Source organism: Saccoglossus kowalevskii, chromosome 7 (assembly GCF_978046115.1).
Source record: "Saccoglossus kowalevskii chromosome 7, keSacKowa6.1, whole genome shotgun sequence".
Taxonomy (NCBI): Eukaryota; Metazoa; Hemichordata; class Enteropneusta; family Harrimaniidae; genus Saccoglossus; species Saccoglossus kowalevskii.
Window position 1 is genome coordinate 37,861,303 of NC_140647.1, and position 13,143 is coordinate 37,874,445.

The 13,143-nt window shown below is 36.8% G+C and overlaps 1 protein-coding gene across 1 annotated transcript in view; it reads right to left on the minus strand.

Annotated features, from left to right (window-relative positions):
- LOC102803091 (zinc finger CCHC domain-containing protein 7-like) overlaps positions 1–13,143 on the minus strand; it is a 35,871-nt gene that overhangs the window by 1,988 nt on the left and 20,740 nt on the right. The window contains exons 7-8 of the mRNA XM_085501541.1: positions 5,045–5,273; positions 2,731–2,854 (exon numbers count right to left, since the gene is read on the minus strand). Coding sequence (XP_085357667.1) covers positions 2,731–2,854; positions 5,045–5,273 — 353 coding nt within the window. The remainder of the gene's footprint in view (positions 1–2,730; positions 2,855–5,044; positions 5,274–13,143) is intronic.

Sequence of the window (13,143 nt, forward strand, 5' to 3'; positions counted from 1 at the left end):
TCCACCGTGATACCCATATAGTGAGACATTTCAACCGCCAGAACTTGCTGAATGATAACTTTCACTGTGATAAATAAGTCTCGAGTCTGTTAAGAAAGCAATGTCACGATTTGACCTTTATGATGAAATATTAGTAGTGATGTCATTCTTCGCCAATCAGTAAAGCAGATGCATAAAGGTCAAAGATGATTGCTAGACTGTAAACAAAAGCATCGTGTGCCATCGCAGCAGAGCGATCCCATTTTTCTTGTCTCTTTATTATGATTAGACATGAATAAAAAGTGCCAAGCTGACAGACTGCGAAATCCCTGGATTAAAAGTGCTAAGTCCAAATTGTGTGGGACGATATCGATGAACTTCAGGAATAAGTTGTAGGGATTTTGTTCGACGGCTACAGTGACGCCGACTTGGACATTTGAGGTTTTGAGTTTGACGAAGATGGCAATGAACATACAAATAAAGATCTGAGAAGTTTTTCAAACAGCTATGAATTTTTATAATTTTTACTGTGTAAATTTGTAAATTATTATTGATCTTGTTTGACGGTTGATTCGTAATTTGTCGAGACCGGAAATCATTTTACGCAGTTTAACACCTGACATTTTAATTCATGCGTATTGGGCGTGTTTGTTGGCGGGAAAATCCTAATTCAAATGATTCCTCACTGTCGATTTTTATTATTTCTGGTTTATTTGTCACATTATTTAGCGATACATTATTTTTGTTTTACTTCTAGTATTGCATATTGTTCATTTATTTCCGTTGCATGTTTTCATTTGCCGTTCTATTCCCTGCCGCAGTTTGATCTGTGTGTTGTCAATTTTCGTGAATTTTCTTTTTTTTTGCCGGGGATCTCCTGGCAATCGCCCACCCCTACTTTTTTGCAATTTTCCATGTCCAGGACCCTTGGCTTATGCCCGGATAAATACGGTAGAATTTAGCACTTAAATTTTAAAAAAATTTTTGTTCACAACTAAACTATATCCAGTTAAATTTGTGTATAGCAACCACTAAAAGGACTTCATTCATTAACTTTGTTAAAATAGTCTTAATTATTTTGGTCTCAAAGAATAGTGAATTCACAAAAATAAACAAGTCATTGAAAATGACACAGTCCCCGTTAAATTTTTGAAAGTTCTCTTTCTGCTCGTCATATTAAAGCGGAGGGGTTGTCGTGAGCGTGTCCTTGAAAATTGAGTTCCAAGTGGCGTATACAACAGATTGTTTATTTACATCAAAACACGTGTTCCGTGTAGTAGTAATATGGCCAAAAATAAAAACAGCCGTTATTCGGCCATCTTTGATCTGATTATGAAACACACTGATATGTATGATGTATGTGCAAAATACAAATGAAAATGGTACATAAATTGTGGAAATATAGTAGTAATACCAAAAAGTCAGATGGCTGTCAATCAGCCATCCTTGACCAGATGTTGAAACAAATTGTCATGGACATGCATCCTAACATGTATAAAGTACATGTATGTGCCAAATTTGAATGAAAACTGACAGAGCACTTCCAAGATACCGCATAAAATAAAAGAAAAAAAAAAGATGCCTGCCAGTAGACCATCTTTGATCCAATTGCGAAATAAATTGTCATGGACATGTAACCTAACATGTATAATCTATGTACCAAGTTTGAATGACAACTGACAAAGCATGTCCAAAATACAACATTTTCAAAAAACAAGATGGCTGCCAGTCGGCCATTCTGAATCGAATTGCTAAACCACTGCATGTGCATATGTACCACATAAGGTACTAGGCACATGCAAAGAATGAACGGAATCGGTCTACAGGATTCTGAAATATTGCTATTGACAGACTGACGCACGGGCGGACGGACGGACAGACTCAGGAACTCACGGATGGTCGGGGACATGTATCCTAACATGTATGATCGATGTACTAAATATGAATGAAAACTGACAAAGCATGTCCAAAATAAGCCATTTTCAAAAAACAAGATGGCTGCCAGTCGGCCATCTTTGATCCAATTGTGAAATAAATCGTCATGGACATGTATCCTAACATGTATAATCTATGTACCAAATTTGAATGAAAACTGACAAAGCATGTCCAAAATACAACATTTTCAAAAAACAGGATGGCTGCCAGTTGCTAAACCACTGCATGTGCATATGGTCCCAGATAAAGTACTAGGCACATGCAAAGAATGAACGGAATCGGTCCATAGGATTCTGACATATGACTCTGGACGGACGCACGGACGGAGACCGAATTATAAGTCCCCGTTTTCGGACTTCGTCCGAACGGGGACTAATAAATCACATTCATATAGAGGTGTCTGCCTATAAGTCTTTATATACAGGTGGTCACCAAGATTTTTCTGTACTAGAAAACTCACTAAATAAATTAACAATATAAAAATTCAAACTTTTTTGTCCTATGCCACCAAGAATAATTTCAAGATATGAAGAAATAATTACACCATGAAAACCAGGGCAAAAATTAAAATTTTCTCAAAAAAACTCATCTCATTTGATCTCATTTTTGTTTTCATTTACATAATTCACGATAATGAAGCATTAAACAGTTTAAATTCAGATCGAAAGGTGTCACTCAGTGCATGTTCAAATTTCATGTTAAACAATGTAATTTACACATATTGTGTACATCGCTATGAGTCCCATATCAAGGACGTGGCACTGCCCACTGCTCTTATCAAGGGGATATGAAGACAAACACAACTTGTACACATACCTGTTTTTATTTTTTTTCTTATACTTATTTTTATCTTGTACAGGAAAGTTATTTGACCATTTTGTCTTTGTCTTAACTTTATGATTATCTATGGTTCTGGTTATCGTTTGATGGAATCCATTTTCTGCAAACAATGAAATGTGTAATACAGTTGGTAAATTTGTGCCTTGATTGACTGTGATAGAGATGATCTGAGAGGGAGGGGTCCCCAATATTACTGTGGGTACGGGAGAAGAGCAGTACTGTAAATGTGTTGTTTTAGCTAGTATGTTAATTTAACGAATCCATAATTCAAGATGTCACTAATTTCAATGAAGTATATTCTTACAATGAGATTGTTGGCACTTTTGCTAAATTAAGATTTTGTTAATTCATGCATTGAGTCAAATTTCCTAAAATGACATGCAGCTATTTCAACAGTATCTAGCCCATGAAGATAATGAAACAGTTCACTATGCATACATCAATTATTATTCAAAAATTGCTGTCCAACCTCAGAAATAAATGCTACCTAATTATGGATTATCATATCAAATCCATCTAACAAGTTCAAACAACTTAGAACCAAGTGTGTGAACATGAAAACTGATCAATCCAGGCAGCCTATGTGTAATCATGTATGAGGCCTTGCAAAAAAAGATTTCCTGGTCAAATTTAAAAATGATGAGGTCATTTATTTTGCTAAAATATTTGATGGAGTACAAATTTTTCAGGTTTAATAAATTTTTCAAAAGAGGGCTCTGTGCAGTGGCAAAATAAGTGAAAATCAAAGAAAGCTTAGAAAGAACTCCCGAGTGCTGAGAGTATTGGAGACACATTAAAATTCAAAATTTTAGATTTGCTTTTCAAACAAAAAAACTTGGCAACTAATTTTTGTCTGCTATTTGAGATGCATAACATGAAAAAAATGTGATTCGCATTATCAAAATTTATAATACATACAGAAAATACAATTGATTTCTCATCCATGGTTTTTAATCTAATTAGTTCCAGAGCACCTCTGAAATGAATTCAATTTAATTCAGATTTTTTTAAATAACAGAAATGAGCTAATAATAGATACCGTATTCAATATGCATGTTTATCAACTTTAAACTAATCATGTATGTGGATTACTTCAATGAACCAAATGAATTATTATACAAATTAAGCAATTATTATGCATAGATTTAGGTCTGTATATTGTTTCAGGGTGCACATGTACAAAATTTCAATATAATGTGATGATTAATCCTAACTAAATTAGTGAAAAGCTGAAAAGTAAATTATTATGCAAATTAGATAATTATTATAGATGTATATAAACCTAAAACTAATTAGATCATCACATTGTGTTAGAGTACATATGTACCAAGATTCATTGAATTAAGATAAGTACTGTCACAGACCATCTATGTACGAAGTTTCATTGAAATGTGATTAGAACCAAAAATTGTGATTTATTATGCAAATTAGATAATTATTATTATAGATGTATATAAACCTAAAACTAATTTGATCATCACATTGTGTTAGAGTACATATGTACAAGGATTCATTGAATTAAGATAAGTACTGTCACAGACCATCTACGTACAAAGTTTCATTGAAATGTGATTAGAACCAAAAATTATGATTTATTATGCAAATTAGGTAATTAATATGATCTGATTTTAACCCAAAACTGAGCGGGTCTGTGCATTGTTCTAGAGCATCAATGTACCAAGTTTCACTGAAATGGAATAATTAGTACTTGCGATATGTGTAAAAGCCAAAAATTAACTAGTTATGCAAATTAGTTGATTAATATGCACACATTTTTACTTAAAACTAGAGCATCTATGTACCAAGTTTCATTGAAAAGTAAGTAATAGTACTTGAAATATCAAAAGCTGAAAATTGATTAATTATGCAAATTAAGTAATTAATATTTTACATATCTGTCTGTGCATTGTCCTATGTATCTATGTAAGTTTCATTGAAATGTGATGATTAGTACCCGAGATATCAGTGGAAAAGCCGAAAATTGACTAATCATTATGCAAATTAGGTTAATTATATGCATGGATTTTTACCCAAAACTTATCACATCTGTGCATTAGTTCAGAGCATCTATGTACCAAGTTTCATCAAAATCTAATGAATGTCACACATACACACACACGCACATACTGACAAGGTAACTGCAAAGACTCCTATTGTGTGCTTCACATGTGGTGTTGGCTGTCACCAGAACCATGCCGTTTTTTAGACCATACCTGCACTTTATCAGTGCTCCGTTCTGCCCACAGTAATTGTCTATGTCTACGGTAAATAATTCAATAAGTGTACTTACTTGTTTTTGTTTTTTTGTTTTTAAACCAAACTGCTTCATAATCATCCTTCTCATCCTCTTCCTCATCAAAAAACTTGTGTTTATTAGATGAGTGTCGCTTTCTTTTCTGTTTACCTGGCTGACTTGTCATCTCATTGAATCTATTATTAATCTGCTTCCAATTGTCATATCGACATATAAAAGGCGTCATTGGTATAATAGACTTTATCATTCTGCTTTTATTACATATCTACAAAATCAATTACATGTATGAGAGTAAGGTAACATTAAGTGTAATCTCTCTAATCTTGAGAGTGAATATCTGGGTATTTTCACCTCCTGGTAAGCAGAACCGATGAATGGTAATAAATTCTCAAAAAACTTTACTTTGGGCCAATTGTTGAGACTCTCCTAAACAGTGAAACAAGATTACCCCTACATGTGTAATATATAGAAATTTGGTTGCTCAGTATTATTTCAAAGTTGAGTTTGTGCTGTTTTCGTTGACTCTTTGATCGGCATTCCACACCAGCTTGAATACATGTGGTGTGCGTCTTAGCAATGTAAATGAGTAAATATATGTTCTGTGAGAATGCTACTTGTGTGTGTATGGGGGGGGGGTGTTTTTGATGGCAGGAACATCACTAAATTGCAACTACATATAATAATAGTAGCATGGCAATCTGGAAATCCACAGGTGTATTAAATGGATTCTGAAGCAAATCTTATTGAAACAAGTAACCTGTAGAATGCTGTGTGGGTAATATTTTTTTATATTGATTTTTGCTGCATTTGCAGCAAATAGTTACCAAACAATGAGAAATCTATAGGATTGAATATACCCCACAGCTGGCTTCACATGCATAGTTCAAGCCTGCCTAACCGGTGCTTACACCAGGATTTAGTTACAGCACCTAGGCAGTATGTGGTTACAGCTTAATGTTCGAGTAATCGCAAGAAATTGACATGACAATAAAGATTCATTAAAGACTGGCACTCCCATGCAATTAACAGCGAGGGAAATTCCTGGGATTGAAACATATATTTTGAAATCACTGATGTAGGCAACGAATAACTGCAAGTTGACATAAAGACGAGGTAGTTTATTTAATCAGTGCTCAACTAGAGGCTGAAATTATAATTAATTTGTTTATTTCAATTTCTCCTGACGTCAAATAGAATACACTGGTGAAACACGGTAGTAACTGTGGGTGAAAGGATGTTTTGGGGTGTAGTTTACATTGTATATAGAGTGGTAGGGTCGGGTGTAATTTGTTCATTTCCAACTATTATAAAGACGTGTATAATTTCACTTAATTTATTTTTGCTGACATGTTTTCAAGCATTACATGTGAATCTAATTTTCACTGTGCTGTGTCTCAATAGAGTATGAGGGGAAATGGCATTTTCACTGGAATTTATTTCAGGGGAAAAATGTTTTCAGTGATAATGAACTATTATGACAGATACCCTCCCCGTGGCTTTCATTGCGTATGGAAATTATTTTCACGAGTGATGCGGTGTATCCTGCTGCCGTACTTTCACGAGCGAAGCCACGGGGAGGGTGTGGGGTTCTGTTATTATACATACAGGTCCCATATTTGATTATTTCATATTAAAAAAAGAACGTGCGACAAACTGGGATAGAAATTTAGGTCTGGGAACCCAATTGCCCATTAATATATGCTCCAAGACAGTGCTGCGACCTAGCAACGCTTGTCAGTGTAGAACACGTGTCGCTGTACGTGTGAAAATAAAATAATCAGACGTCTAATTTGAGTCATTGTCCGAATAAATAACTCGTGGATGTTTAAGCGTGGTGGTCATCGCGCAGCGCGTGTTCGAATTTCATGTAAATAAACAATGTATTTTACACGCGTTGTATACGTCGCTATGAGTCCCATATCGAACAGGACGCGACACGACGACTGTTGCCCTTTAGTTGGGACCACGACAGAACCAGAACTTAAACTGGGCGACTACGATACACGGTTTATGTTGAAGTTAAAAGTTCCTCCACAGATCTGTGCATTGGCAAACATGCCGTGCAACTGCGGTACTCCACTGATGGAATGACTTTCGTTGACATCGGTCGTCGCTGACTCGTGAGCTGCACACTACAACTTCGTTTGTGATGTTGCTTGCTGATCGTAGATAGACTGAGTCTTGGTTACCAGTTAAATGTTGCTCATTTGGCGTTGGTAATCTTTATTTGTAACTGAGTAACGCCGCAAAGTCGCCAGCAGAAACCTCATGGTATATCGATGTTGATGGTTGCGGCTGCATATTAATCCGAGATTTTACTGCGGGTCCAGGCTGCGAGTGGATCTTCCGAGAGCCCTTCAAGATTTATAAAACCCAGTTTCCAGGTGGTCAACAAACATTAAGTTCTCCCAATCCTAGTATTCTATGTGATGTACATCTAACATGCCAAAAATGCTGGTGAACGATTTGAACCCGACAAAAGTAGCAGACGGAAATGTGTTTACAAAATAAAAATAGTGATTACTTGAAATAGATACCAGGAAGGGGAGGGGCCCGAGGGGGTAAAAGAAAAGTTATATAACATTTTATTATTCAATAATTTATAAAAATACATAAGTTTGTCCAACTCCCTGTGATACAACACCTCAGACACAACTCATTGTACTCTGCTTGAGTGTGGGCAAAAAGTTACTATTTGAATTTTTGATATCTTTTTTCATTAATGAGAAATTTGACCCCGAAGTTAGAGTAACTGTTCAGCAGGAATGGCTTTTTAACTCTTCTGTGATTTTTGTTGGCTTGGCTGATTTTGTTCATACTTGACAGGTAGGTTGTACCATCACTAATTGGAAAAAGAATTCTGACCTACCGCTACCATGGCAACAGCCAAAATCTGTTTTTTGAATACTTTCGCTCCAAATTTATTACCTCCTACCAGTATTGTAATAGCAGTGTCTAAATGATCATGCCTTTTATTCAGGCTACGTTGCGCACTGGTAAGAGATCACCGGCGCCGACATTGTTACCACTGTCAACGTAATCCCAACGCAGCTTTGAACTTTGAACAAATTGTAAATGCTGCCTCCAATCTAGAAAATACTATCGCAAAACGGTTGGAAATAATACATTTAACGGCTGAATACGTCCTAACAAACATAGTTGAACTCTGGTGATCTTGCCCTTGGTTATATAATATAATTCCCTTTATCATAGTTTGTTTCAATATAAATATGCATTGTCATAATTAATTTTGAATACAAACAAGTTTTGGGGTTGAACCAACAGTGGGGAATCAGTCTACCAAATGTCCTTAAAAGATGTAAATATCTTACAAAAACATTGGTGCCTTATTTGTTTAATTATTTTAAGGGACATAATTTCCAGCTTTATTCAAAGTAATTCAGATATTTTAGTATAAAAACAAATGTCTCATTGCAAAAAAAGTGCTGCATTTACATGTGAATAGATTCATAAAACATGCAAGATAACAGAAAATTTTAGCTGGCTTTAGTCCAAGTATTTTGTACAGGTGTCTGTCAAAAATTAATGATTCACTGAGACAAATATGAACTGCCTCATTGTGTGACTACTGTATTATATGAAAAGTAAAAAAAAAAACACCCTTTATGAATAGCTATCATGTTGCAAGCTCTGCTTTGTATGCAAATTAACTTAAATAGTTAGTTGGTGTCCAGTGGAGGGAGAAGTCAACAGTACTGTTGCCTCCTGAGAATCTACATCTTCAAACACTGCAATCTTTGAAGTGCGTTTTTAAACTAGTATTATAAAAACTCTATCATTCTGTTCTAATAGCTGAAACATATTCCTGTGAGTTTTCATTTGTCGAATGAACTGTTTGTCAAATACAGAATACATATATTTTAGAATAATTTTCTTTTTAAAATGTGGATGAAATGTTTTGCTTTTAATGTATTTTTTATGTATTGTTTTTGATTTGATAACTTTGAACTAAACAGATTTTCTATTAGCTTCAGATCTTGATCAAAGATAGGCCACCAGTTCATATGAGTGCTTATAATGATTTTCTGACATCTTGTTTTCTGTAAAGATTGTATTGGTAGGTTTGCAAATGTGTATCAGACTGTGCAATCTCTCCATGAGTTGGTTTTGAAACCCAGTATGGAATTCTGAGATACATTACCAAGGATATTATTACAAGATAAATTATTTGCTTCATTGAACACATACAACAATGCATATTTCCACTGAGATCAGTGACCTTTGATGTGTATCACCAGTGATCAGTAAAGTAGAAACAGTCAAAATATTTTATCAGATTTTCTCAATTTTTGCATGATATTTTCATACAGGACATCTGTTGTTTCAAACTCAGGGAAGACTTTATACTGATGAATAAGGTGACCAAGTTTGATAAAGTTTGGAATAGAATTAGTAAAGTAAATATGCACACAATAACAATTATTAACGACGACGATGACAACAACAACAATGCCGCACAAAATTTTTCCCTTAATATACCTTTCCCTTCCATCTTTGATGGTACGGGCAAGGTAATAAAATAAAGTGACTTCTAAAGACTGAATGTTATTTTGCGAACCTCGTATAAGGTGCCCGGTTTTAGTTATAAACAGACGTTAGCTTCACGTTCATGTCCCTTCCATGATAACAGCCGAAAACATATAGCTTTTTTTTACCGGTTTGTTTTCATTGGCAACCGAAGTATTTTTATTTTGTAAACAAATTTTCGTCTAGTATTTTTATCCAGTTCAAATCGTTCAGCAACATTTTTGGCATATTAGGTATACATCACATGAAATACTACGATTGAGAGAACATGATGTATGTTGACTGATTTTTATCATAGTACGAAGTACCAGGAGGTTACTCAGTTCCAAATAAAGATTACCAACGTCAAATGAGCAACATTTGACTGGTAATCAAGATTCATTTAATCCATGACTAACAAGCAACATCACAAGCGAAGTTGTAGCATGCAGTACTAGTAAGTCATCCCGTCAGTGGAGTACCGCAGTAGCACGGCATGTTTGCCATCAGCATTGTATTCAAACGAATCATGTGGTGTGCCGTTCTCGTTCAAACCCGGGATTCGATCAATAGGGGAGTTCCAGTAAAAAAAACACATTGCAAATCATGCAAGTTCAACATTTTCAAACCAATATACTAAAACAGAAATGCTCAGCAATGAAAAAGAAAGATAGATATTACTTTTCACTATACACATCTCTGTTGATACTATCCCTCACATATTCTACTCCCAATTACTCCTGCGTAAAATGGACTAGCCTCTTTTCATGTTGACATTCAGAGTAAAATCAGGCTGTTAAAATTGGCTGTTGCATACTCTTTCGCCGGTCTGGGAAAATGTGTTTAATTAGCTCTCATTCAAGCAACAATGCAGATTTTCCAGTGGGAGTAAAACTATTCAACTCTGTCATTAAAAAATAGGGGTGTTTTCAGCAAAAAACGAATAACCCTGGAATGCACACAACATACTGAATTTCGGAACAAATCGTGCATTACTTACAGCAGCAGAATACCACAGAAATGTCAGACGAAACATGAAAACACTATATATTGTATTTCAGCCTGAACCCTCTATATTGCAATTCAAGGAATTAACCCCATATGTGCATCCATTTCCCACCTTGGTATCACCCACCCTTGAAAACAAACTCTTAATACCACGCTGAAGCGTTTGGTAACAAGTCACTGACAACACATGGTTCTCATCGTGAACAATTTTATATGAATTTTTAAAACATTATTCCATTAAAAATAGAATGTATTCATCAGTATTTGTTAATAATTTTGGACAACCATTTTATATCTCCATATGATATATAATGTAATTGTCACAATATAAAGAATGTTGACACCTTAAAGGTTATTTATTTTTCTTATATTCGAAACAGGCTTGAATATTGTAGCGTTATGTGGAATGGTATCCATCAAACTGATGCTGTGGTTGTATTAAATAAATAAATAACAGACAATACTTGGTACCATAAAATTTGTATTAGAAGCCGCTTTCCCATTAGAAGTCATCCCATTCTTTTTGAACAATTGAGAGCCAAACATTTGTCATTTGTTATATTTGTAGATGCCGCATCCCCATTTTAATAGAAGCCGAGGCTTCTAATACAGATTTTACAGTAATTGCTGTTCTAAGTAACTACCGGTATTCAAAATTGCTAGACATTAAAAACAATGGCTTTTCTACATGTGATTTGGAAATATTTGGGATATGAAACCATAGAAACCGATTATTAATGGCATGATAATCATCTTGTTTTAGGCAGAGGGTTCTCCGAACCCGCCTATTCATATAGTTCATACCCACCATAGACTCCAGTCAGTCAAAATGACTCTTTTGAACTGTAGGCATCAGTGATTCTGCCAATGTCGGAGAGATAGAATCTAGGTCAGGGGAAACCCTTATGTCACGAACCACATGACTGAGGCCATATGGCGGCGCCATTACGGCTGGCTATTCACTCTGGTTCCTTTCTCTTCGCATCGAGGACTTAGACCAAAGCTACGGAAAAAGTGGGGGGGGGGTCTATGGTGGGTATGAATTGTGTGAATAGGCGTGTTTGGAGAACCCTCTGCCTAAATTCACTACGTTCAATTACCCGCCATAGACTCCGGTCAGTCAAAATGACTATTTTAAACTGTAGAGTCAGATGCTGATAGGGGGCAGGTTTTATGAGCAAACAGAAACTGATGAAAGTCTTTTCCCAGTCAAGGATGATACACTCTACACCACTTATCACCTCGCTAAGACCCCCAAAAGTAGTATGCTTTTGAAGTAAAGACCGAAACAGTTCTGCGTGAGGACATAGGCCGAAAAGCGAGACCTCGAAACTTCCAAGGAGTGCTGATGGTAGAGAAATCTGTCCACAAAAATGCTGAGACCTACTTATTGCCTATATGCAGGGACCCTTGTGGTTCTTCGGGCTGGGTCTCTTAGGTAGTAGTTTATAAAGACGTTTGCATTCTCCGGAAGCCTGCCTTCAGAAAATGCTCAAGGGGGCGCTTGACGCTAGCACTAGTGAGTTAGCAATCGCACGGACCTCATGTGCTCGTACTTGGTGTCTCTGCAAGCTCTGTGTCGAGGAAGTTAAAGTATTATAGATCTCTAATACAGTCGCAGTTTTCCACCTTGTGATGGAAGTCAGGGAGGCCGGCCTATCCTGTCTGCCTGGGCCATAACACAAAGACATGTGCTTGGCACCCTGTCTTGAATCCCCAGTACGATTTTGGTAGCAACTCCATGCTCGAACCGGGCAGAGAAGCAATTCCGCCTGACCCTCCGGCCCGACAAAATATGACAGCCGGGGATGACGATCGGGTGAGGATTATGTCCTGGTATTTGGCGAGAAACCCGATTCGTGTCTTTAGCACAACTTGATTGTTCATAAAGGCGGTACATGTACATCGTCTGAGAAGGACAATACCCCAATGCCCCCAGTTCTGACAGATGCCTACCTGAGGAGAGGGTCAGTAGGGAGGCTCAAAGGGGTGGTCTGCTTAGAGCAGACCACACAATCGAGAAATCCCAGTTGGGCAGTTCCTTTGTACGGGGTTGTACCGGGCAGCTGCGTAATGCGGCCTGGGGAACTACCCTTTGAACCAAGATCATCATTTCGATGATAAGCATTAGTTCTCGGAGGCACACTGAGGGAACGCTGACTAGGCGTTTTGCTAGGCTGTATAGCGCCAAGCAACCCGCTTGAAATAGCTATACCAAGCCTACCTCTGTGCCAAACTCCATGCCCAGGAACACCAACTGTTGCTTTGGGTAGGGATGGTGAAGTAAATCCTGTGTTAGCCTTACTTGCTACCGCAAATCCGGTAAACCACTGCCTGAAAACAGACTGTAACAGACTTTAACCGATTTTTACTGGACGCGCGACCTTGCTGTGAAAATACAAGCGACGCAGTCAGTGTCAGTGATTTTGTGTGGCTCTGAAAAACATCCCAGGCCTCAGAACTCCAGTGAAAAACATACGCCTTCAAGGCAAAAACCCTGAACCCCGCACGCAGCCACGGCAAAAATAGCATTTCAGATGTGGGTTCTATGCTGGTAAATTCTGATTATAACCACTGCACAGTCGCCTCGAAAAACGAGG